Source organism: Triturus cristatus, chromosome 3_1 (assembly GCF_964204655.1).
Source record: "Triturus cristatus chromosome 3_1, aTriCri1.1, whole genome shotgun sequence".
NCBI lineage: Eukaryota > Metazoa > Chordata > Amphibia > Caudata > Salamandridae > Triturus > Triturus cristatus.
The window spans coordinates 779784646-779812323 of NC_140583.1; the positions used below are offsets into that span (position 1 = coordinate 779784646).

General features: G+C 44.7%; 1 protein-coding gene across 1 annotated transcript in view; it reads right to left on the reverse strand.

The window, feature by feature from the left end:
- Positions 1 to 27678, reverse strand: part of ATIC (5-aminoimidazole-4-carboxamide ribonucleotide formyltransferase/IMP cyclohydrolase) — a 137415-nt gene that overhangs the window by 64937 nt on the left and 44800 nt on the right. Inside the window, exons 7-14 of the mRNA XM_085644989.1 lie at positions 22636 to 22792; positions 15814 to 15939; positions 14389 to 14496; positions 7727 to 7812; positions 7514 to 7603; positions 6499 to 6627; positions 6083 to 6175; positions 139 to 321 (exon numbers count right to left, since the gene is read on the reverse strand). Of these exons, the coding sequence (XP_085501115.1) occupies positions 139 to 321; positions 6083 to 6175; positions 6499 to 6627; positions 7514 to 7603; positions 7727 to 7812; positions 14389 to 14496; positions 15814 to 15939; positions 22636 to 22792 (972 nt within the window). The remainder of the gene's footprint in view (positions 1 to 138; positions 322 to 6082; positions 6176 to 6498; positions 6628 to 7513; positions 7604 to 7726; positions 7813 to 14388; positions 14497 to 15813; positions 15940 to 22635; positions 22793 to 27678) is intronic.

The window sequence follows — 27678 nt, forward strand, 5'->3', positions numbered from 1 at the left end:
TTCTGCAGATCACACTAGGAGTGCCTTTCCATTCTTCATACACTGCACATTCCAGGTGTGATGTACACTAATTTAAGTAAAAACATAGGTTAAAGGAAGCAAAAAAAAAAAAAAAAAAATAGAATTTTTGCTACATACCTCACCAATGGTACCAGTAACATACTGGTCAATGGCATTGGATATCTCTGCCCTCTTCACACCGGCTTTGAACTTCATGGAAAGGACCCGTGGGTGGTGTCTCAACCACCAATTATTGGCCTTGTCACCTGCTAGCCTCGTGCAGTGGATACGAGACTGCTGCCCTGCTCCAATGCCAACCACCTGAAAAAGTAAGGATTATCAAAAGCATGCTCAAATAGATGTCATTTCCACAGTTTACTTCACTAAAACCATAAAGCCAATAGATTGATTTGTACAATAAAAGTAGTCTTGAATGTTGCTAACCCAACATCACAAGCTTCTGCACTGTAGGAAAGAGCCCCTTATTAACATGGTCACGCCCACTTTTTGCCTGGTACCCAATGCAATTTTGACATAAGTGCACTGGGTTCCCGCATCCCGGTCTCAAGTGCCAGATCATTTTTACCAAAACTGTAAAATTGTTCAACCAATTGGCAAAACCATTAGCACCCCCTGTAAGTCCCTAGTAAAGGGTGCCCCTGGTACCTAGGGCAGGGAGGCTAAGAGGGTCCCTAAGGGCTGCAGCATGCATTATACTGTCCAAAGGGACTCGCCACCAAACTCCTACAGACTGCCATTACAGGCAGTGTGAAATGGTGCAGACAAAAGTGAAAACATGACATGGCACACAGGGTGTATGCTATGTCCACTGACACTGCATACAATATTTGTAAGTCAGCCCTACAGCATGCTATACAGCCGTAAGGTATGGTGTAGGAAATTGGATCTAGTGTACTAAAAGTACAGTGTGCAGAGTCCAGTCCCCAATTGGCTTAAAGAGGATAAGGCAGATAATACTAATGCTCTTTAGTGGTAGTGTTGGCGAGCAGTTAGGCTCAAAGGGTAGTGCAAAGAATAAATCCAAGACCAAATTAAACACCTTTTTATATGTATTTATAAAACCAAGAACTTCATTCAAAAGTTTAGTACTTTCATTTTTACAGGTAAGTAAATATATCAAAGCTGTGCACCTTTATGCACAATTCGATCATATGGAAGGAAGTCATACATGCACAGAAGGTAGATACAGTTGGATTCGAGGGGGTTTACCTTTGGAGTTTGTCAGTAGTGGGCCAAGGTCCAAAGTACTCCTACTAGTTCTTTGGGAACTGCCCGGTTTCTGCCGGGAGCTGGTGAGTTAGGTAGCTGGCATGCTATAAATGGGGTCCACTAAAAACAAGCTGCACGGGTAGGGGGCAGGGGTTGGGTTATTTGTGTACAAGTCCGAAAGTTCCCCACACAGCTAGGTTGCAAGGGCCTTTGGAGCAAGTGGGCAGAGCCGGTTAGTTGCTACCCAGGCCAGGATGCTCTGGCTCAGAGTGGTTAGGTCAGCTGGGCTAGTGCACAAAGATGCTCCTCGTGGTTAAGGACAAACAGTTGGCAGGGGCATAATCAGGACAGCTTGGCCACTCAAGAAGTGGGTCTCAGTGATGGATGTCCCTAGACGGCTGCTTGGTCATGGTGCAGTGAGAATCAGGACAGGACTCGCACCGTCTGTTGGTTGTAGGATGTCCAGTACCTCTGGTATTGGTGCTGCACGGCTCCAGTTTGTCCTGATGTCTTCACACTTGGTGGAGAAACGGGTCTGACCTTCCAGAGCACAAGTACCTCTTCCTGGTTGTCGGCGAATCAGTCAGGCAAGGGAGCTACAAGTCTGTGGACTGGACTCTGCTAGTCTGTGGACTGCAGTGGAGAACCTCCTCTACGCCACCGGAGACTAGAGGCAATTTGTGAAGCACTAGTAGGCTGCCCAAGACTTTGGTAGTTTTCCAGCTGGCGGGACGAGTCACAAAAGTCCACAGCTCTTCTGCTGTTCAACAGGCAGGGACTCTGCCTTCCTTCTCTTGGTCCATCAAATCAGTTCTTGGGTGCAGGGATGCCACCCAAATACTCAATTTATGGGTATTAAGGGGAGTGACCAGTAGTAGCCAGTGTGCTACTTACTTTTAGGGTGTCTACATGACCACTTTGAGGGAAGTGGCCATAACCCTTGCCCCAACAGTCCAAAACAAGATAGAGGAATCTGAACAGTGGGATCCACACCAGCTAGTCCACCTGAGGGGTGGAGCTAGCTTCATGTGGGCACACCTCCTAATCTTACTAATTTTCCTGCCGGTCTTGCCGCCAAAAAGTGGGGTCAGGAAATGGGTGGGCATCTCCACTATCTGGAGAGGCCTGGGTTGCATGACAAAGGCGGCAGGTGTCCTTTGAAGCTTCCCGCCCTGGAAGGCACATCCTGCTTGGAGGTGGTGTGAACACCTTCACCCAGAGCAGGCTGTGTTCCTGGCCTTCGAGAGCGAAGGCTCTCACCTCAGGAGGTCAGAACTGGTCTATGGGGGCTGGCTGGACAAGATCAGTCAGTCAACTTACTAGTAGTTGTGAGGTTCAGGAGGCACCCCCCACCCCCCCCAAGGTGCCCTCTGGGTGCATTTCTTAATAAATCCAACACTGGCATCAGTGTGGGTTTACCAAGACAAGGTGTTTGGTACAAAACATCTGGGAGTATAGTGAAGCCATCATGTAGCTAGGAAACTCATAAGTGTCTAGCCCATGTACTCCGTATGGCTTCCCTGTGCACTTGTGTTATCCAACAGTGAATTTCGATATCACAGGGACACATCCTCTCCTGCAGATATGCCCACACATGGATATAGTGAACCCTGCCTTACGGCTGGGAGGCCTACTGTAGGGATGACTTACATATTCCACATGCAGTGTTTATACAGGCTTGGCACATATCCCTGTGTGCCATTTCAATTATTTGTTTCCCTCTGCGCCAAGACTCGCAGGCTGCAATGGCAGTTTGCAGGAGCTTGGTGAGGGGTCCCTTAATATGGCACAATTCGTGATGCAGCCCTTAGGGACCCTCTTTAGTTCCAATGCCCAAGGTACCAGAAGTACAACTTACTAAGGACCTACATGGCGCCTATAGTGGTGCCAAATGTGCAACAATGGTACAGTTTAGTGAAAACACTGGTGCTGGGGACCTGGTTAGCAGGAAGTCGGCACACTTTCAAAGCTGCATCAGATACCAGGCAAAAAGAGGGAGGGGGGAAGGGAGGGGAGAGGGGGGTTAACCATGTCAAAAGCGGCACTTTCCTACACGGGGTGTCTTACAATACATGCAAGGATATGTCTGCATGAACAGATATGCCTCTGTGCTGTCTAGTCCAATTGCTAGATAGTACAAGTAAACAGGGAAGCCATCTTGAGTACATGTACTGGTCATTACGAGTTCTCCCGCTACACGATGGCTTCACTTAAACCTATGGTGTTTGGTATCAAGCACTTTCCCTTAATAAATCCATATTGACTCCAGTAGTGGTATTATTAAAAACATGCACCAGAGGTGACCCCTGAAAATCCACCAACCTCTAGTGTGCTTGCAGACTGGTCTTGACCAGCTTGCCACCACAGACACGTTTGACCCCCTGTAGGTGAGAGCCCACACTCTGAGGTCAGAAACCATGCCAGCCCTGGCCGGAGGTGATGCCACCTCCTTCAAGAAGGATGGCTAGTAATCGGCATATCATAGCGGGGGCTTTAAAGGACCCTGCCACCTTCGATAGGAGACGCCAGCTTCTCGTGGACAGAAAAATGCCACCCCCTACCCAGGGCCCATTTGGCACCAGGACAGGCGGTGAACATGCCTCCTGACTAGCTAATTTTCCCATCAGGCTAGATACACCCCTAGGGTGGACTACCTGAAGTGATCACAAAAGAGTAGAATTCCACCATCTTGGTGAAAATAAAACTGCACTGGGTCAGGGTTATACCCACTTCCAAAAGGAAGTGGCATAAGGGGTGTAGGTGCCCCAAAATTAAGTAGCCCATTAACTACTATCTTACACCTCCCATAATGCCCCTAAATTGAGTATTTAGGTGGCACCAGGAACTTGGATTCAACAGGCATAAGAGGACAAAGACCGAAGCATGAACGGAGGACCAGCTTCGGAACTTCTTGGTGCCAAACCCGGTCTACCTGTCCAGACAATCGGACTCATCCTGCCGTGTGCATCTGCCAAGAAGACCGGTGGACTGCCAGTAGAGGAGCTACTTCCCTGCAGGCACCTAACAGGCAAAGTCCAGTCCACCACTCTGTTTCGGCTCTCTCCCCCCCCCCCCCCCCCCACTTGCAGCCCCCCCCCACCAAATGTAACATCCAACCAGGAAGAGGCCTGTGTGCTGCCGAAGTTCAGATCAGTCTCCCCTCCAAGTGAGAGGAGGCCAGGACAACCGAAGCTGCACAGCACCAATACAAGGGGTGCCGGACCCCTTGCAGCAACCAAAGCCTATTGGAGTCAAATCCGGACTCCAAGGACTCCTGGACAAAGCAGCAAAAGAGGCATGTCCGCACCACAGACTTCGAGAGTGGCCCAGCAGTCCTTTTATAGTCCCGGTTAACTGGCAAGACCAACAACCGTGAGTGCCTGTGAAGCACAAACCCAGCCAACCTAACCACTCTGCACCCAAGCTCCACAGCCCTGGGTTCCGGGAACTGACTGGTTCCATGCACCCAGGGCCCTCACAACCACGCCCCACACCAATTGTTAGCTCCCAGACTTGTCCCAAAGTCCCCCACCCCAGCTTGTTTCTAGGTGCCTGCCCCCACCCCACCTCTCCTTTGGTGGAGCGTGTAGCTCTACGAACCCGATGAGCACCTCTGCACACAGAAGCGCCAGGGCAGCAAAGACTAACTGCTGGTGGTTCTTTGGACCTTGCCCCCTCTCCCCCCGCCACTGCCTTAAGTCCTGAAGGAGACCCCCAGACACCCATTGCAAGTAACTGTATGCAGTATATGCCTTTTCCCATATGATAGCACTGCCACGTAAAGACGCACTTAAGTGAACATTTTACTTGCCTGTAAAAATCAATCTAGGAAAGCACTTTCGTCATACCGAAGTTCTTGGTGTCGAAATTTATATAAAAGTGTCATTTTTTCTTAAGTGGTCTCGGATTTATTTTGGTGTCAAATTTGCCTCTGGGAGCACAACAAATGCTTAACACTACCCTCGAATAAGCCAAAACTGATCACCCACACTACCACAAAAGAGCATTTGGGTTTGTTACTTGTGCCTCTGTATACCATTACGGGTAGCCTGGAATATCTGCACAGTGTACCTCGTTCTGGTACACTATACAGAAAGCCAACTTCCTACACTCTTGCTTGGATGAACCATTTAGGATTCCTTTCGGTCATTACTATGCTGCCTCAATGGGCAGGCCTTGGAGTACTCCCAATGCAGCTTTGAGTAAACACGCCTGGGTTAAATAGTATGCAAAGAAATTTAATTGCACACTTCATGAAACTAAACAGAATTATCAGTAATTTCACACAATTAGAAAGTGCACCTTGGTATTTAACTTGGATGGGTAGCCATTGCAGGAAAGGGGACCAAATCATGTATTTAATTACCTTGTAATAATTGTAGGTTACATTTGATTTTTAGGATCTTAAATCCTCTTATAAATCAGTAAAAGACTTACAATGAAGTTGGTTTGAGGAAATGTGCCTTTGGAAAGGGAGAAAGTAATGCTGTAGCCTACCACTGCTGCACTGTAGTGAATAGTGGTTAAAGTAGCTATGGAAACAGTTTATTGGTTTCTTATAACTTAACCCCTTCAGTGCCCGCCCCTTTCCCCGCCCTGTGCCTGCTGTTTCATTAGCGGGCGGGGTTTGTGACGAGCTGGTCTAGTCATGGGCACAGCGCAACCGCGGCCCATGACGAGACCAGCTCGTCACGGGCATTGAAGAGGTTAAACAAATTAAAATAGTTCTCTCATGTTGAGGCCGCTACCTCAAGGTTTCCTAGTTACGTTATTTCACAACTTCTGTGTTAAGTTCAATGGAGTTCATGCCAAAACAACCCACTTCCAATACACAAAGCAAATACCACAGTACCTGTCCATCCTTGGCATAGCAGACAGAGTTGGACTGAGTGTACTTGACAGCAATGCTTGCCACTATCAGATCACGGATGGCAGATTCTGGAAGCTTTAAGAAGGAGTTATTACCATTTTGAAATACAATTATACAGAGGGTTCTGAAATTAAAAATTGAATTTACACAAGGACTTTAAACCAGTTACATACTTTCAAACAGCAATATTGGTAAACACCATATTGCTTTTAGCTTGAAAAGTTACCAGTCAAATTGCCCTTTAAAGAAAAAACAGCCGAAGCTTATGTTAGCAACTGCCATGCACACAGTTTTTATAAAGACTGAGCTGTACTTAACAACCCTCCTGTTATTAGCACTATGGGCACAGACCGGGCTCAGAGCTAGAATGAAAAGCAACATTTAATGTGCAGACTTACATCTTTACACTTAGTCACAATATTGTTGAACAACGCTGGATCTATCACTGCATCGTTCCTTTTCTGCATTAGTTTCAGTCCAAACAAAGTACGAATTTCCATCTCATCTGGCTCATAATCTTGGTCCATCTAACAAGGAAAAAAAAAAACATTTGAGCCAACTTTGTCAAGCAATGCACATACAACTTGAGAGCAAACACTTCAGTAAATAAAATGTTTTTAAAAAAGCGGCACCTTTCTGTCAAGTGTACAAAATGGAATTCCACACCCCTGAACACTCATGTCAACACTGGGCACCTTAATTGTTTTTTTCAGAGTGCCAGGCAGAAGAACAGGTTAGGGAGAACACAACCGCTCCCACCAGCACATGGTCACTGCATTGGTGAACATTCATCTAAAATAGGTTTGCAGCTGAAGGTGCGTGATTTGTCACATTAGTAAACATCCAAATGGAGGAAAAATAGAAAGAAAAAAAGAAAATTGAGGTTTACATTAACTATGAAGTACAATTCAACAGCTGCTACAGGTTCACCCCTTTTTCCTCGTCACCAAATCCATGAATCAGTCAGATCATCACAGCTGAACCAAGGGGCGGACTATCACAACTAGGGAGAGTTATTGGGGATCACCTTATAAGACCGGTAAGTCTATTTTTCGATGACTGCAGTCAACATTTTTTGACAAGGCTGCAATCACATTAGGGGTTTCCAATCATCCCCAAGAGGCTTACTATTTGTTACAGGCTTCAAAGCAGGTCAGAACACTATATGAAAGGTTAAGTTCAACAGCATTGTCCTTGACTGGGTAATTCTGGCTTTAAAGCTGAAGATTTTAAATCAGATGCCATTTCTATTAACTGGCATAAAAAAAAACCTAAAAAGCAAAATAAAAAGCTATCCAAGGAAAAAACAAAAAACGCTGATCTGGCGAGAAGGGAGATCAAATAGATGGAAAGCTCAAGGCATCATGTCAATGCGCATGTTAGGGGATATCGTTAGGAAGGAAACCAACCCACCTGCAAGACACAGTAGCTCCCATTTTTCTTCTTGGACAGGATTTTGAGGGCCTCTTCTTCAAACCCAGGAGCCACAATACCATCAGATACCTGCAACCAGAAGAGAGGGACAGTAAACTTCCTAAAGCATGCTTAGGGAAAGGTGTAGGGCAGTGTGGAGAGCTTCAGCTCTACTACAATATTAAGCTAACTTGGGTACGTCTCTGTACTAACCTCCCTGGAGATTATTTTTGCAGTGGAGACATCACAGATGTCCGAAACAGCAATGAAGTCACCAAATGAAGACATACGATCAGAACCTAGGAAAACAAAAACAAGAGAATTGAATGGTGCACTGCTTTACTTATTGTTTCATCTAAATATGATGGGCGGGAGTGCTATGGCCCCCCCAATGGTAGAGCAAGTGGAAGCATGAAAAGTAAGGTCAGCAAAGTCAAAACTTCACTTCATCAGTCTGGCAAATAGAGCCTCTTGAGGCACCACCATGTCATGATTATACTTGGAACCCTACTACCAACTCATTTTTGAAACCGGCAAAATGTGGTGTTTTGGATGCTAAATTTTCAACTTTCAAGTTAAGAATCTTTAATCTTAAGACATTAAATATGGTCCAGGTAACTGCAGAAGGCCTACAGAAAATATGCGCACCAGAATATCCTGGCTTGCATGATCACTGCTATCCAAACACGAATTAACAGATACCTACATAGCATGAACACAACCGCCAGGGACTACACTACAAAGGGGTTTATTGCAAAGGATCTACTATGACAATCTACAAAAACGATACCTGTGGTCATACAACCACAGGCATTTCACACTTCAATGGCATGACAAATGTTTAGATTACTGTATGGATAATGTTACTTACCCAGTAAGCATCTGTTCTTGGCATGTAGAGCTGTAGATTCACATGCTTTGAATACTCCTACCAACTAGTGTAGGGTCCGGATGTTTGAAAGGGTTTTTTCTTCGAAGAAGTCTTTCCAATCACAAGGTAAGGTGGAGACTCCTTTCGGAGATAGTGCCCATGGGCATCAACTCCTTGGGTAGATTGTTCCTCCTCCCCCCCCCACCCCCCGGGTGGGAATGGAGTTAGCAAGAGTAGAATAGAGATGTCCATGCGTATTTATATAAAGTAAGTGACAACTGCCACAGGTATAGGAAGCAGGTGGGCACCTGTGATCTACTTTGGACGTTTATCTGTCCATACTTCAATAGGTCTCCTAGTTTATTAATCTATGTGTTTCAATTTCCGAGCTGGACACTTGCTGCATTGTGAAATTGGACCTTTTTTCTAAAATCCCACCTGTAAATGCATGTACAGTATCACTTATTTGTACAATACACAGATTTTCTTTTCCACCTTGTCACTCCATTCACCTGGTCACTGTACATCACTTGCACATGCGCTGCTCCATTAACTGAATTACCAAGCACCCTTCCCTGTTGGTAATCATTCATTTTGTACTAAAAAAACAGTTCTTTGAAACATTAAGTAAAAAACACTGTTCTTTTCATATCATCAATAATGGTTTGTGTTTTGTCCAAGCGCCTCTCTAAAATGTATTACTTTATCCTATGTTAATGTGTAAGATTACAAAGAAACTGTTTGACCTGACAGAACAGATTGTTTGTACTATAGATGCCCAGATTCTGAGGGATACTGGGTTACCCCTTTGCTCTGTATAGTGCATAGACTACACAGCAGTATTCTCCCAAAGCGGTGGCTAACTTGTAATTGTTGTAGTTGTTTGAAAGAGTGTTCCAAGTACTGCCTGGCCTACATTAGCTTGCTAACACATTTATGCAATAGTGCTTGGGGAATGCGTGTGGTGTAGACCATGTAGCAGCCTTAAAAATGTCAGCTATGGGAATGTTTCCTAAGAAAGCCATAGAAGCCCCTATTTTGCGAGTGGAAGGTGCTCTAGGGGGTATTGTTAAGCTTCTTTTGCATAACAAGTTTGACTACATTTAACAATCCACCTGGCAATGCCCGATTTGGAAATAGGATTGCCCTGGTGAGGTGGAGAAAAAGCAACAAAGAGTTAGTCTTACAGAACGACAGCTCTTTATATGTAATAAAAGAGGGCTCTTCTGACAACTAAAGTGTCTAGAGCTCGTTCTGCCACTGAATCTGGTTGAGGAAAGAACACCTGTAACTCCGATTGATGTGAAAGGCAGAAACTACTTTAGGTAGAAATTTAGGGATGGTACGAAGAACCACTTGGTCTTTGTGAAGTATGAAAAAAAAAAAAAGGTTCTATGGTTAGTGCCTGTAGCTCCCCCACTCGTCAGTGAAGTAATTGCAATGAGGAAAGCGGTTTTCCACGAGAAAGTGCTGTTCACATTTATGCATGGTTCAAAAGGTGGGCCTATTAATCGTTTGAGGACTATCTTAAGATTCCACACTGGGGCAGGTGGAAGTCTTGGTGGTATAACTTTGGTCCTTCCATAAAAGCTTTATCAAGAGATACAAGTGCTGCTTGTTTTGTGGATACGCAGCTATCGCAGCAAGATGTAAATAGATAGAAGTGCAAGCCAATTCTGACCGCTGAAAGTAACAAACGATATTTCGTATGGAAGCAACAGGATTGAGGTTATTACAATAAATACCAAAACGCTTCCATTTAGCTGCGTAACCAGCTCTTGTAGGCCTTCTGGCCTCTGATAATGTTCATAGAGTCTGGTATAAGATTCAGGCAACCAAACTCAGACTTCAGGAGCCAGATCGCTAGGTTTATTACATTGGGATCTGAGTGTTTGATTTCTCCATGGCTCTGTGTGAGGAGATTGGATGTGAGATGCAGCTTCTGATGTGGAACTACCGATAGCTCCAGCAGGGTCGAGAACCAAGGTTGACAGGCCCATGTGGGAGCTACTAAAATCAGTGAGAGGGATGTTTACCAGAGTTTCCGAACCATTGATGGAATCATTGGGAGAGGCAGAATAGCGAAGACAAATATCCCCGACCAGTTCATCCATAGTACATTGCCTTGGGAGAGAGGGTGTGGATATCTGGAGGCAAAGTTAGGGCATTTTGCGTTTGCGTGAGGCGAAAAGATCTATTTGAGGAAACACCCAACTTTGAAAGTATGGGAGGAGAACTTGAGGGCGAAGTACCCACTCGTGGATTTGCTGCCTCCGTCTGTTAAGGTCAGCAATCTGATTTGTTTACTTCTGGGAGGTGTTCTGCTAGGAGATAGATTTTGTGGTGTATGGCTCATTTCCAAATTTCTTGAGCCGTTTTTGTATGTAATACATAGCTGTCATGGTGCTGGTGTGAACTAGGACAGCTTTGCCTAGAAGGTGAGTTTGAAAGGCTTTTAGCACTAGAAACACTGCAAGCAGCTCTAGAGGATTTATTTGAGGAGCTTTTTGCTTTTGACTCCACAAGCCTTGAATTGTGCGTTTGTGGAGAGGAGGTCCCCAGCCAGTGACAAGTCTGCGGTTAGTATGGTCTGTGGAACAGGGTCTATGAAGGGCCGTCCTTTTGACAAATTGTGGGTTCCACCACTGCAGAGAGCGAGGAATACATCCGTTTACTAAGAGTAGATTAAGTAAAGAGACCCTGCAACTGGTTCCACCGACTTGCTAAGCATTCCTGAAGGGGACGCATGTGAAGCCTGGCATGGGAACAATCATGATGCAAGATACCATCATTCCCAGCAGCTGCATATATACTCGAGCTGGTAGTGAGTGGGCTGAAACTGAAGAATCAGAGACTGATTATTGCGAATTCTGGCTGCATTGGGGAAAGCCAAAGCTTCGAGTATCTAAAGGGGCTCCTAGATAGTTGAGTGTTGGAGGGTTGACGATGCGATTTCAACACATTGACTTTGAACCCTAGTTGGTGCAGTAACTGCAGTGGAGTGTGCTGGAGACACACTGGCTATGTACTGGCTTTGATGAGCCAGTCGTCCAAGTACGGGAAGACATTAATGTTGTCTTCGTAGGTGAGCAGCGACTGATAGACATTTCGTAATGACTCAGGGAGCAGTAGTGACTCCGAAGGGGAGTACCTTGAACTGGTAATGCTGCCCAGCTAAAACAAATATGGGACATTTGCGATGAGCGTGATTTATTGGAATGTGGAAATATGCGTCCTTTAAGTCTAGAGTAGACAAACTTGTCCTGTTGGAACAGTAAGAGTACCTGTTGAAGCGTCACCATGAGACAGTGGTCTAATTGTATGTAAATGTTTACTTCACTGAGGTCTAAAATAGGTCTGAGAGAACCGTTGTTTTGGGGTATTAGAAATTACAGGGAGTATACGCCCGACCCCATTTATTGTAGTGGTACGTGCTCTAAGGCTCCCTTCAAAAGGAGAGATTGAACCTCTTGTTTGAGGTGTAAATGGTCTGGTGACATTGTATAAACGTGGAGGAATGTTTGGAGGATTGTTGGTAAGCTCCAGGCAATAATAACCAGAACGGATCATTCCTAGCACCCATGTGTCTGTAGTTATTGATTGCCAGACTGCACAGAATTGTGAAAGTCGCCAGGGAGGGGGAGGGGGGGGGGGAGTGTAGGCAAGTCACTGTTTGGTATTGGAGTGGGAGGTGCGTGTGTTGGAACCGCTACTATTGTTGACTCTGTAGCCCCCCTTCGAAGAAACCCTTGGAAGCAGAAGGCTGATTGTTGCCTATGTATTGTGTAGAGGCAGTGTGAGGAGGTATTCCTGGACCTCCCATGATAGGAGCGTCAAAAGGAACCCTGGCTAGAAGGGGACTGTAGGGCTCCTAGATTTTGTCACATCGGTGTCCATTTTCATCTTTCCTAAGGACGTGTCTACACCAGGACCAAAGAGGCGTTTTGTCAAACGGAGTGTGACTAGAAGCTTGAACTTATGGTTTAAACCCAGAAATTCTTAACCATGTATGCCTTCTTAGCATGCTGTTGTGGACGGCTCTAGCCGCAGTGTCAGCCACATCGACGGCGCACCTAATGGAATTAGAGATGAGCTTTCCCTCTTGCACTAGGTCTTGAGCTTTGGACTGGTGCTCATCAAGCAGGAATTGGAGCAATTGCTCCATTTTGTCCCAATGTACCTGGCTAAAAGGGCTTGGGTGTTAGTAGCCTCACAAGCTGCAAACTTCTGGTGCTTTTCTCTTTTCCCAGAGGAGTCTATCAACTTACTTTGTCCGGAGGTGGAGCATCTCCGGACGTTTGAGAATTGGCCCGTTTACAGGCATTAGGAACTACCAAAGAATCTAAGGGTAACTGGCCCTTGATGTAAACTGGATCGGATGGTGCAGATTTATACTTTGTCTATCCTGGGGGTGAGAATAAGTTCGACAGGATCCATAAATAGGTCATCCACATGTCTTAGCACACCTTTGCTCGTGGGAAGTGTGTGGATCTTTGGCAACTGCTAAGTGTTTCAAAAAGTAAATCCTCCTCTAGAGATTGTGTAATTGAACCCAGTGATAAGCAACAGCTCTTTAATAGTTCTTTATAGCCTACATTGTTATCTGGCGGAGAAGGTTTAGTAGGGTAAAGATCAGGATTGTTACCTGTGGGAGAATCTGTTTTATAATCCTTCCAGGGGTATGCAGGTGCAGGATCATTGTCCCCATTCCCCTGATCATCAGGTGTGTGTGGTGGTGTTGAATTAGTAGGGGTAATTAAAAGTGTTGTGCTTACGGGGGGGAAGGAGGGGATGGAGGAGGGTTAGTACCCACAGGTTTCCTCTTTAAAGGAATGTGACAGGCTTCCTCGGAGTCAGATATGCGTTTGAGTGGCAATTTCGGCGCAATATGTCCAGTTTTTGGATTGATGTACAGTTCCTTTTGTTTCGGGTCCGGTTTTGGAGGCGCAACATCGAAACGGGGCTCCTTTGATGGTATCGGATCATCTTTGTTTCAGCGCGGACGTTAGGGTGCTGGTGTCTTGTGGGCCGAGAGATTTTGGTTCGGATGAAGATTTCGGCGTTGAAGTAGGTGGGCCAGAGACTGGTTTTGGCTTAGTCCCTGAAGGTTTAGGCTTAATGCCAGAGTGTGGACGACTCGACCCAGAGCCGGAAGGCTTTGATGTATGTTTCAGTGCAGAGTCCGAAGGCGGGTGTTGGAAACAAGTTCTCGGTGCAGACTATGGCCTGAAGGCAGAGGTGGAACTGGAGCCTTTTTCTTCGGTTGAGTTGGACTGGAGAGGATCGGTACTCACGATAACACTGACCTTGTGGAATATCATGGTCCACATCAGAGCCAGAGACAGGGTCCTCATGTTCTTCCTCTGCTGCGATGGCATAGCCAGTTTCTTGTTCAGAATCTTCTCTGAAAAGGTGCAGAATGGAGCCGGTGTTCTGACTCTGCATGTAGTGAAGCCGAGCCAGGCGGTCCTGGAGCGATTTCTTCGAGTGGAAAGCTTTACACGTGCGGCAGTCTTGTTAGCTGTGCTCTGGAGATCAGCACAGGTTGCAAATCGGTGCGTGTGAACTTCGTGTGGGACAGATGGCAGAATTTGAATGGCGTCTGTTCCATCGGCTGCAAGGCGGACCGATGAGGGTAGGCCAGACACCTTCCTCGAGTTGCACAATAGAGATTAGTTTTTTGTATGAAATATGATACGCGGAGAAGGGAAATACGCGATCGAAAATACCAGAGGATAAGTGGATTGCACATCAAGGACAACCCGAGAAACGGTATCACATCGGAAGGCAGCAATTCACATCTGAACCAGATAGCGTAACAAACTAACAATGAAGTCGATGCCCATGCACACTATCACAGAAAGGAGGAGTTGCCTACCTCGTGACTAGAAAGAATTACTTGAAGAAAAACTTGCAAACATCCGGTAGCAATATGCAGAGCATGTGAGCTACAGCTCACATGCCTCGAACACAATTTTACAACTTGGTAAAAGTGACCAATTACCTCTTGCTCTGGCGTAGGCAGTTGCCAAGGGTGTAAGCGTCTGGAAGATATCATGCACCATGCAGACATGAGCTTCGTTCTCTGTAAGAGGTACACCTACTGCAGCCCCTGGTGACCAAAAAAAGAATACAACCAATAAGTGGACCATTCAACTGGACACTGTTGCTCTCATTTACAAAATATGCACAACATAAAATAGAACCTGGATACTTTTGTTATCACAATCTGCCAAAGTCTTAGATTGTTTACAACAACCCCACAGCAGAAGTAAAAAGCATTTCACCAGATTAGATCACCCATCACATACAATCAGATTTCCCAAATTAATCACCAAGGAAATATTTAACACTTGACAAAAGGATTCTCTTGGGTGAATTCTCTTTACGCTTGTTAATATTCAACCTCTCCCCTCCATTTACATTTCAGTCCCCGGTCATGCTTTCAATTTCGGTTTGGCCAAATCCATCTATAAACAAGTGCTTAAAGTAAATCAACAAAATTACATTTAAAAAAAAAAAAAACTAAATATACATTTTGAAACTGTCAATACCGCAAACCTAACCCTGGTTATATAAAGCATGATCATGCAGGCATCCTTACACAAATGTATTCCGCTAATACCAGGATGTTGAAAAAGTAAACAAAATTAGGTAACTAATACAGGATAATCTTTGAACCCTCTGACCGAACCACTTCGCAGTTTCAACAAAACTGCAGATTACTCCATTCTTCATTTTGTTACACTATCACTTTTTGGATGAATTAGTCAAATTATACATTCTTACAGGTTATGGTTTTAACCTTGAAGAATGCATTTATTGTTCTTGCCTAAGCATTAAAAGAAACACCCTGAATGGTGTCAGAACATGGTTTGCTTTCAAAATACCTTGCCAAATACTTTGCCTCTTCTTTTACCACTTTGCCTTTGGCAAAACAAATCACAAGCCTCAAGATGATTCCCCATCCTCTCCATAGAAAACAAAATCCCAAAAAGCCACTTCTGGTTACTTTCCTAGTCAAAGAAAGCACAGTCACAATCCAAGGAAAACTAAACGTTAACTACAGACTGGGTCTTCTGCTCCTTTTCAAGGCTTTGGGAACCAAGATAGGCCTAGAGTACAAACATCACTGGACATGATCAGTGCATCTGGAAAGCTCCCAATTTACAAGCCAACTCAAAGCCATTATTACAAATTAAATCAATTCCATCCACTGACATCTACTAAATAGCAGCATTGCTGCTGAAACGTGTTGACAAGGTACTTGCAGGTGAAAATAGTCAATCTGTGCAAATAGAAAAGAAACTAGACTGGAGTGTAAAACTGTGCCTAATCTTCTGCATTTGAAACTGAACATGAAGTTGAATTAGTGGATTAGCTATCTGAACGACTAGATGAAGTCACTCGTAAATAAACAGTGTCTTACCTGCAGGGCTGACATGTTTAAAGGAAGTGGCAGCGGGCAGACCCAAGGCCTTCTTGAGTTCTTTCACCAATTGCCAAGCATTGAGGGCATCGCAGAGGTTGATGAATCCAGGAGAGCCATTCAGGACTAGCAGTAACAAAAGCAAAGAGGTGAAAAGCTTAGGAGAACCACTGATGCTTAAACCATGCAATTAAACACCTGTACTAAATGTACATCAGCAAAAAAAGGCTCAACCAAGTGATTTAGGCTGGTGAGGGTCTCCTGCTGTGATGACCCAGAAATTCAGATAAACGATAGTTACAGTTGAACAAGCTATTCAGTTGGCTGTTCGTTGGACAGTTATTTGAAGACAAATGGACAGGTACACATGTGCAGATTAAGGTCAACAGTATTTCAATCAGTATCCAGTAGCAATGCACATTTGACTTGACTGTAAGTGATGTAACATAACATGTTAAGTGGCGAATTAGGGACAATATGTCCTTCTGAAATGCAGCAGAAACTAGAAGCCATCCTACATGCCAAAACAGAAATACCCATTGAAATAAATCATAAACCCCTGTTCCACCAATAAAGGATTTAAGAAACATTTAAATACAGAGAACCATCCATTAAGAAAAATAATGTTAATAGTATCAATTTAAACTATTTTTTAAAACAAATTGAAGTAGAGTAGGCACTGCACGATATTGCCAATTTTTATTATTACTGTGGGCATCACTTTGCATTTCTGTTTTCATGCAAGATACTGCAAAGGCATTCTACTCATTCAAAAGTCAAACAGAAGGTCTTAGAACAATTCTCTCTTAAAAAAAAGTGCAATATTTCGCAGGCACGATAAATTTCACTTATCCTTTACATGGACCATGAACAGTGCTTACTAAAAAAGAAATTAAGTCCTTCAACTTTTATTATTATTATTGAGTCTTGTATAGCGCGTGGTTACCCTTGGGCATCCCAGCGCTCGTCCAGAGTACACACCAAACCAGCAGAGCACTAAGCAGGGAACAGATGAGTCTTTAAAAGTTTGCGAAATCGCAAGGTGCCAGTTTCGGAGCGAAGGGCATGCGGAAGGGAGTTCCATAATGCTGCCACGTTGACGGAAAATCTTCTACCGCCAGTCCTGGCTTTTTTTACTTTCGTGACTTGCAAGAGATGTTGGTGGTCTGAGCGGAGGGCGCGAGAGGCCTTATAAGGTTGGACCATACTCCGCAGGATAGGGGGCCCTTTTCCCTGCAAGATTTTGTGAGCCATGCAGAGTGCTTTAAACTTCACCCTCTCTCTCACAGGGAGCCAGTGGAGCGCCTTCAGCGCAGGTCGGGCTGACTGCCGCCTGGGAAGGTCCGTCAAAAGCCTGGCGGCAGCATTTTGCACTTGTTGCAATTTGTTTAGAGTTGATTCTGGAGCCCCCAGAAACAGCGCATTGCTGTAGTCCAGCCGTGAAATGATGAGACCCTGGATTAGTAACCTCCTAGTGGCCATCGGGAGGAGGGGTTTGATCTTCCGGGCTGACCGGAGCAGGCTGAAACACACGCCTGCGGTCTTTTTTGCGTTTGTCTTGAAGGATAGGTCCTGCTCCAGCCACACCCCCAAGCTCTTAATCTCCTGTTTTGGGGTAGGTGGCGCTCCCAGACAGCTAGGCCAGCTACTAGGGGACAAGGAGGGAGGGGAGTTCCCCAGCATCATCAGTTCGGTTTTTGAACCGTTAAGTTTAAGTGCTGAGTTGCACATCCAGGTGAAGACCCTGGCTAAACATGTGTGCAGCAGGTCGGGTTGGTTCGCCGGCTGGGGAAGCCCAACCACCAACTGGGTATCATCCGCATAGCTGATCTTGATACCCAGTGGCAGTACCACACTCTCCAGTGGGGCCATATAGATATTAAATAGTGTGGGGCTCAGCGATGAGCCCTGTGGCACACCACACTGGAGGGGAACAGATGTTGACTTCTCGTGGCCTTCCCAGACCTCAAACGTCCGATCTTCTAAGAAGGACACGAGCCATTTCAGGGCCAACCCGGAGACCCCCACCCCCGACAGCCGCTGGAGTAACACCTGATGGTCTACGGTGTCAAATGCCGCACTAAGGTCCAGGAGGATCACTGCCACCGATCCCCCTGAATCCAAAATGCTCCTGGCATTCTCCACGACTGCCAGAAGGGCAGTGTCCGTCCCCTGGCCAGGGCGAAATCCCGTTTGGGAGTCACCCAAGAGAGTTGGATTCCAGAAAACCCGAAAGGCGCCTATTCACAAGTTTCTCCGCCACCTTGCTAAGGCCGGGGAGCAGGGAAATAGGCCTAAAATTAGCAAGGTCAGCGGGGTCCAGGCTGGGCTTCTTCAGGAGGGCCTTAACTACCGCTCCTTTCCAGCTGGGAGGCACAACTCCTTGGGAGAAGGATAGGTTCAAAAGGTCCGTCACTGGGCCGCCGATGGTAGAAGCTACCTGCTTCAGGTATTTCATCGGTACCGGATCTCTCGGAGACCCACTCTTCAGGGTCACCAAGACCAAGAGCCTCGTCCACAGTGACTGGACCAAAGGAGTCCAGCTCTGCTGTCCTCACCCCAGGCTGAGACCCAGGGTTGCATTCGGAGGATTGCTCCTGCGCTAACCGAGGGAGGGACGCCAAGATGTTTTCTATCTTAGATTTAAAGAACGTGGCTAATTCTGAGCATTTTTCACGCGGGTTGTCATGAGTGACCGGAGGTTCGGGGGTTTGCAGAAGTTCTCTGATGACCTTAAACGACTCTTTCGAGGAATTAGAAGAGAGTCCTATTCTCTCCTCAAAGAACTTTAATTTCGCTGCCCGGATGGCAGATTTGTAGATGTTAAGTGCTGCCCGGTATTCTCTCCGGCTCACTTCGCCCCAGTCCCTCCTCCAGATCCGCTCCTGCCTCTTGCAACCCTTCCTCAAAGCTCTGAGCTCTGGCGTGTACCAGGGAGCTGAGCCCACTCTCTTACCCCTGGTGAGTAGTCTTTACTTAGGGAGGATAGCATCGAGCGAGTTGGTCAACCAGGTGTTTAAGTTCGCATCAGCGACTAGCGGGTCTGGCCCGGGGAGGGGGGGGGGCAGGGGGGGGGGGGTGACGTGTCGCCTCCAAGTGTACTGCCCAGGTGTCCACTGGGAGCCTAGACCAGGCTCTTTCCACCGTGTATACTCTAGATGTAGGTACCACTGGGACATCAAACTGCCACAGGGCCGGAACCATAAAATGATCTGTCCAGGGCAGAACCAGCACGGGCAGTACTTTAAGGCGTTCCGAGTTCGAAAAAATGGGGTAGAGTGAGTGTCCCTTCCCGTGCGTTGCACCTGAATTGACCAGGTTAATCTCGAATGCTTTCAGATCACCCTGAAGATCTACTGCCAGGGAGTCAGAGGGGTCATCAAAATGGATGTTAAAGTCACCTAGTGCCACAAAGTTGACTGTGGAAGAGGCAAGAAGCGCGACCGTCAAGAAAAGAGTTGAGGAAGTTGCCCATGGTCCCAGGTGGGCGATCGACAAGGAGGCCTGCCAAGGAAGCGGTATGCGACAACCGTAGAGAGAATTGACAGCTCACAGTCGCTCATCCCTCCATCCTGGACCTTACAGGTTAACGTATCCCTGTAAAGGATGGCAATTCCACCTCCCCGCCCTACTGGTCTATCCAGGTGAGATATAAGAAACCTGGTGGAAGTGCTCTGACCATATCCGGGCCGGAGCTGGAAGAGATCCAGGTTTCTGTTAAAAACAAGACGTCCAACTTGTGGTCGAGAATGAGGGAATTAATTTCTGTCGCATGACAGTTCAACAGGGCCATTGACAACAAACAATTGCCATTAAGCTGTTCTTTTCCTTCTGAAAGGAGGGAAGCAGAAGTGTATGGTATTTTGTGAAAGGATCTTAGATTACTTTAAAGCAGCAATTTGCTCAATTATACCAGAATACACTGCAGGGTCTGCCGTCCCGGGATGGAGCTAGGAACAGGAAGTTAAAGTGTCATTACACACTTTCCTGCACCTACTAATGGTTTGGGGTGGGGCAATTTATGAATGTAATAAAGATTCATGCTTGAAATCTACGATCACAATTAACTACTTCTCTGGCAGAAGTAGTTCAATAGTGAAATATCAAGTGCAACATCGTCCACCAGCTCCACAGAAATGGCAACAGGTGAGCTAGAAAATAAAAAGTAAGGGCAGTCCAGCAAGAAAGGCCTATCCTGGTCATCGTGAAATAATTCAAGGATGTGTAGGAAACCAGCAGTAGCAAATATATTTCAAATAGTCTCCTTTGGGCTTGCCCAAATATTTATGGTAAATTGATAAAGGAAAATGTACCTGGCTATGGATCATTTGGGTTTTTGCCAAGCCTACAAGTATAGCACTGGAGAACATCCTATACAAAAAAAGGACTTGGGTTTTGTAATATCTTTAAAGACCAAGAAACTGCAGAGTTCCTTTGAAAGAAATTAATTACTTTTATGATCATTTCGTGCATTTGTTTTGTCAAAGAGTAATGTATTAAAATGATTTTCACTTTCTTTCTGGATTGTTTAACAGTTTTATATATTTAAGTTGTTAGCATCTTCTCTGCATGTATATTTACTTTTCTTTCAAGCTAACCAATCAAAATAAAAACTAACTAAAGTCCACCTAATTCAGAAATTAGACAGGTGATAGTGGGGCACACAGAAGCATTTATTGATAAAAAGGTAGTTCGATCAGGAGTCTACTTTAGCAGACCAAAATTACCGTATGAACATTCCATTTTAAAATTCACCCAAAAAAAGACTTTTTTTTTTAAAGTCATATCGATCACGTAAAGCTTGGCACAAAGCAATTCTGTTTAAGACATGAATTAATCACCATACAGATTTCCCTTATATGTACCAAATGAAAGATGCATGCAATATTAAGACAACTGCATTCTGTCCAGCAGAAGTTGTGGGGAATAGGATTACTGATAAATCAAAACAGGTCTCCTTTGAGAAAGGAGCTAGTCTAAACTGCCATAACTTCTAGGTAAAAGGTTAATAGGGAGCAAATGGCATATTATCATAGTCAGGAAAAACTATGAAGATCACACAGCGTCTGCCGTGATCAAATCATTAATTCAATCATCGGATGCATAACCATCTGCCAACAGCAAAAGACTGTAAATATACTGATCTTATGGAAAAAAAAGAAGCTTTTTTTGCAAAATAACCTAGTTAACTGATGCTCATGTTTTTAGGAATTCTAAAGAAAAATTAACAAGTTGAATTCATTATCAAGAGACAGCATTGTCAAGTGTACTCTACAAGAAACAAACTGTCTCGGCTAGGAGGTTAGTGTAACCCAGTCATGCATAACCGCCCCCACTGCAGGAAAACAAAGCTAAAATATTATGGCAAACGGTCAACCAGCAGGCGGTGTCACTGTTTTTAGTACAGGGTGTGTAGACCTTTCAATGGGAATCCTTGGAAGATAAGCGAACGGTCTCTAAAATTAGACCTTCGTAGGTAGGGACTTCAGTTCCTGTGAATATATATATTTTAAGTGTATTTGTGTGCCACATGACTGGGGTTCATAATATGGTGGCAGGGCGAGAAGGGTTCCTGAAGAAAATTCCTCTACAGGTAGCAATCCCCGACAGCATCCCTGTAAGAGGTCCCTCCTCCCACCTGCAGAGGACTTGCCTTAGATGCCCAAACACATCCCTCCAGATGACCACATCCAACCCTTGGATTGATCCCAGCGCACAACAGTAACCAACACCGGTAACAAGCATCCGGTTCAATACCCTCACTATTCAACCACATGACCTGAATGATATTACCCATTTAGCTCACCCAAGTAAGCATTTTTAAAAGCTCTATTCAGACTTGGTGACTCAATCAAGCTAAGATCTAAAGAAACTTTGTCCAGACAGGATGAATAACACTCAACCCATAAAATGTAGTGCCCACGAGGTGGCCTGGCAGAGCCTAGGAAACTTTGGAATAAGAGTGCAGAGAGCAAGATTGCACTGTGGTCAGTAGTTCAATATTTACAGCCAAAGAGGCACTAACCTATTGCCCCTGCCATTCTATTGGTCTTGGATCTTCCAAGGGTGCAGCCAACAAAATCATGGACAGCAGCCACCAAAACTTAAATATACACTGAAAAGTTGTGCAAAAAGATCATAGAGGATTTATTTGCCTAACTGCGAGATACCAATCTCCATGGCACCTTCCTTGGCACCAAGAATAAACTCAGATCAGAAGGAAATCTCCCTGCACATACTGCCCTAAGTTAACTACACATGCCCTAACCCCTGTTCTCCTCTGCAAACATCACCTATCTGCGCAACCAATGCACACTAGTTACTTGGAGCCTGGAACCTCTAAAGATATTGTTGACCATTTCCAGTCTCAAGTTTTTCAAATGTTTCCAGTTTGGTGAATGTTTTATGTTGGATCTGGGAAGATCTTGCAGCTTTGGTTCAACTCGTCCTCATTCAGCCATCTGACCCAGACAGAAGAGGTACGTTGTCAGAAGCAGGGGACAACAATACCACTCAAAAGCGATGAAAAACAAAAAATAAAGCCTCATTTAAACAACTAATTATTAATTTTATAAGACAATACTTCAATTTGAAAATAAAATCTGCAAGTCTTTTGGAACTTAACAAGCGGGGAGAGACTTCGATATGCAGGTCTGAATGAAGATCCCAGGACAGACACAGGGGTATTAGTCATTTACTGGGTTGATTCTAACTAACAATTAAGATTTCTGCTGCATTTGCTTTGCATAAGGCAGGTCAATGCTGTCAAAGAGGTTGACAAGAGATGGCAGAAGGTTCTAGTGGTATGCGTGTTTGCCTTACCTGTGAGAGGAAGCTTGGGGTGCATTGTATAAATCTGTGCAGGAATCTGGTGTGGGTTCATACCATACCGCAGGGGCAGCTGAGCCACTCCTTTACTGTACTCCTTCCTGAAGTAATCTGAGATGGCATCATCATACTGTGCAGTGTGGGTAAAAGCCTGAAACAAAGATAGATTAGTTTAAGTTTACAAGATGGCCAGACAATGGTTTATTATACAGTACAAAGACTTTACATGCTTGTGAACAGAATCCTCTAAACTAAACAGCTTTGAAAAAGGAAGATTTTCTGCAGCACTGGTGATTTCAGAGGTAGCAGTGCACAAAACGAGCTAATTTGCATCTGCATTGACCTAATCTTGCAATACTAGATCTGGATACGTTTGCATTCAGACTAGAAATGCACCTTCTGCCGGGACATGAGCAGCAGGTGTGAGGGGTGTCTTCGGGCTACAGAACCAGAGTGTCTCCAACAAAACAAGTATAAATCAATTTAGCATTTCTCGCATGTTTGCATTCTGAAATGGAGACAAAAATTACTAACAAAAAGCTTCCATGTACCAAGGTGCTACTTTCAAAGTCAAGCCTCAATCACAAAGTAACCAAAGGGCTACTGTCGGCACAAAGGCCAGTACCATAAAATGGTTTTAAAATAAAATATAAGATCCTTCAAATATGGGTCAAAGCGCTCCAAAAAAAAGTTTGAAAAAGATACTTCGTGCAATACCCAATATAATGTTATATCCCATGCAGCTTGAGATTGATCAAACACTTGGCTAGAAGGGGTAAGCAGATTTTCAGGTTTGTCTCATGAACCTCACGTGCTTCTCACAAAAACTACGGAATGAGTCCTGCTCAAAGTTCTACAAAAAAAATTGACTCCTACAAGAAAGATATGGCTCAACAAGTCTTAAGAATATGTGCCATTTTGTGCAAGTGTAATTTGGTGTTTTTCCCACAAGTGTTGAAGCTCTAATCAATAATTAGGTTTCCCACCAGCACAGATGCTTCAGTACACCACTGAGTGTTCTATTAGACAGCATCCCTACTGAAATTCATAGAGTACTTGAAGCAGTTCGTGAATACATTGGATTTAATGACTTGATAAGAGTGGGTAAAAATATGGCTTATGGCAGAACAAAGCACTCTTTGGAGACTCACAACTGTGGATAGGAGTTGGGGCATTGAGAAGGCTGAGAGAATGGCCTTAAAACTATCGTTTTCTTCACTAAGCCAATTGAGACCGGAGTGGATTGAGAAACATTGCATGCATATTGTACGTGGCCCTTTTAAAAGGCAGGTTTCATTCATGTAAAGCTAGCAAAGGCTCGAGGAAAAGATACTCATGGTTGGAACCGATCGCCAATACTCCAGGAGACGCTTAGTGGTGTACAATTATTTGGTTTAAGTTAAGACGGTTTGGCATCAATTTAGAGTGGGAAGAAATTTAATATGGTAATTTTGAAACTCCGCTCAAGGACAAAAAAAAAAAAAAAAAAAGCTCAAAGCATTCGTATTGATTAGAGCTAGATAGATTCAACGTCATTCAGCTAGTTACATCCGAAATTTAGCAACTGTATGTTTTCATGGATAGTCAACTTAAGAGCAACAAGTAAGAGATTTGATACGTGAGTCGCTGTTTTTATAGGACAAAGGCATAATTTGTTTCACACAGGGTTTGAATTTGCCCTGCACTAAAAACACAAGCGACTCATTACAGAAACCTGTCTTCTGAACAGCAGGAGTCTGTTTTTCACAAATAAGACTCTGCGTAGCAGGCACAAACTTGTGGTTATACTGGTTAATTGACTGCTCAACTAAATTCATGGATTTAATCTAATCTCTGGGGTAGGGGGGGTATTGTGTGTTCAAATGTTTAATTGCTACTTAGCGTGTCTCGGTGCTAATAAATGAAAATTGGGAAGTGCTAAATAAGGGCCTACTAAAGGTCACTGTATTGTAAATAGTTTGTCAGCCATATTTATTTATACACTTCAGATTAGACATAATTTTAAGTTAAAAAAAAAAATAGTATTAACATTAAAATCAGTAGATCTCGAACGAGCATCAAAAGCTTGATAAATTCTAAATCCTCTATCGGAGGACAGCTTTTGATTATTGAATCAAGAGTCTGGCCATTGGTTAAGAAATTGGTTAAGAAATAGAAATTTTAATGTTGAATCATGGCAATATCAATTCAAACATAGGATTTCCAAAATTGGTCGCAATGGTCACCCACAAGGAGAAAAAGGGGGAAGAAGTGGAAAGCAAGAGTATAGGTCTAAACCCCACCAACTAGAGACAAGCGCGAGTCTGGTCTCCTGATGCCCTCACACATCGAGGGATGTCAAGCATCATTGAGCGTTGCTTCTTGTCGGGCCGGTGCTGCAATGCCCTACCGGTCCCCCAAAGGGTCACTTTGGCGGAGATCTTTTATTGGTACTGCTGTATGATGAGGGTGTGAGATAAAGGGCTCCGGGAGAAGGGTGATAAGTGAGTGAATGATAAGCTACCGAATGGATACCAGGGTGAATTAGGTTTTATATAGGTTTCCTTGCCAGGTTAAAAAACCCGTAGGTTGTGCGTTACTAATGGGGGGTAATGGCATCAGTAACTTTCGGTCGGCATGTTTCACACCATCTGAGTGATCATAACGATCCCTGGCGCTTCAAGACCAATTAAGTGAGTAAAAAGAGAGTAACAGTGAGAGGGTCTAGAACCCTAGTAAGCAGGAACGGTCCAACTCTGCACAACTACAAGGTGGCTACAGCGTTGAGTGGTGGCTCCTGTTGCAAACTAGTCTAAGTTTGTTGGTTGCCCTCAAGCACTGGTTCTACAGGATTCAGGCCTGGCTGCTTGTCCTACTATCTACCTTCCTTCGTTGTCACATAGCAGTGAAAGGAGGCGATAGACCATGATGGAGATAAGGTGGAATGACCATGCTAGTAAGAGCACCTGTTGACAGAGCTGTTCTGGTATGCGCTGCCACCTAACCACTCTTTCAATTTCGCCCATGTTCCCATTTGTACAGCACAGGCATTTAGGCCCGTGTGCTACCTTCTCTGATTTACAGGTTTCTCCGGTCAAGACAAACTACAGTATTGGTGAAACCTAATGTGTCTGCATAGTTTCACTGCCAGTTTTGGGGATGGCCCAGACTTCTAGAAAGGAGCCAGACTGAGTCAGTCTCGTGAAGCATTATCAATGTGCAGTGATCTGACCTCAGGCCAAGAAAATTGGAAAGTACACTCTGGCCTAAACAAATGGGCAATTTCCCAACCTGTAGTATAGGTCTATAGAAATTTGATTCAAATTAATCCAGAACCTCAAATAAACTGACAATCTTGCTTTTACCATCTTACAGATTTCTGTTTCCAACCTTTTTGCACAAGACTAGCAGTAAATGCCTGCATTCAAATCAAGTCGGGCCTTTAAAAAAAAAAAAAGAGACATTCCACAGGAAATTGGGTAACTGGTTGGAAGGGGAGGGTGAACCCCTACCCCAGCAGCAACCACATTTCTTGTCAGAGTGAAAGAAAAGCAAACCCCAAATTAACCTATGCTTAACCCTTTGGTAGCATGGTACAAAGTAGTCAGGTTTAACTTCGAGGCAATGTGTAAAGAATTTATGAATCACTTCAAACAAGAATAAAGGGAAAGCCCCACACAAAATTCCATACCAATTTAGAAAGAGTAAAAATGAAATAATTGGACACCAAAATTTAAAAAAAATCCAGTTAGTAGAATTGGCAATATACAACTTAACAGGTTTAGATGAAAATAGTGTTCACAAGCACAAAGCGCCAACTATTGTTATCTGATAGCGCCTGGCCAAGTCATAAGTTCAGACGGACTACAATGGAGTGCGGGCCGGATACAGGGACTAAGTTAGGCTTGCCGAACATATCTTAAATCAGGATTGTGGAACGTTGAGAGATCCATCAAAGATGCGTTGCAAAGCAGCAGCGGGCAAGGGCCTGCGTTGAGGATGCATAATGAAGTCACAGTTCGGAGGAGGTGCAATTCGGGGTCCAGCTCAGAGAATGAATCATGCAGCGGCCGGTGCAAGGTCCTACAGAGAATGCTTTGTGCACCAGCAGTTACAAGGACCTGTGGTGCGAGGTACAGCATTGAGTATGCATGATGCAGTGTCAAGTTTGGATGAGCAGCAAAAGCTTGCATTGGAAAATGCGTCATACAGCACCGGCTATGATGAGTCACTGCGGTTCTGATGCATTGCAGCTAGGCAATGCGTCAAATCAGTCCTGCTAGGATCACAGCCAGCCTGGCAGGACATCTTTAGGTCTACTTCCAAGGGCCTAGGACTGAGGCTGCACCACTTGGAAGGGCTCACAGCAGGCAGAGTCAATGTGCAGGGATCAAGAAGATTGGAGCCTTTCCTGTCCCAATGCTCTGATCAGAAGGCTAGCCAACTACCCCTCGAGTCCCTCTGGTTGGTCCAAGGTTCAGGTCAAGTACGTCATGCAATTCTTCTGCACAAGACTCGGACGGACTGCTAATCTGCAGAGTGAGAAGAGTTGTGTCTGAGGGTCCAATATTTAGATCTGTTTTGAAGTAAGAAGTTCATAGAGGGTTCCATCCCAGAGGTGTTTGGAAACTTTCCCCCCCTGCCCTCGCCCCAACTTGTCTGGAGGCAAAAAAAACACTAGTCTGAAACACTTTGCGAGTGTGCCGAGGCAGAGTCTGATGTATTTCCCCACCCACCCCCCTTTGTATCTGTCTGGGAGCAATACACAAAGATCTACTTCTGGGCTACACCTAATAATCAGGATACAGGCAGCAAATAGTTGGGTCAAGAAAATGTCAACCAACTTTCTAAAAGCATACCAAAAAAGTAATAGATGAATGCTTGAATTAATCTCAGCCACTGGTAATCAATCTGGCTGCATGCCAATCCATCGTTATTTTGTACACCATGCCACCTTAAGTTTGGTCCCAGCTATATGCAAATCAGTATTGACCCTGCAACAACTGGAACACTGCAGTCTAAACTGTCAAGCCAGGTCCTTCCTGAACTGGACCCGAT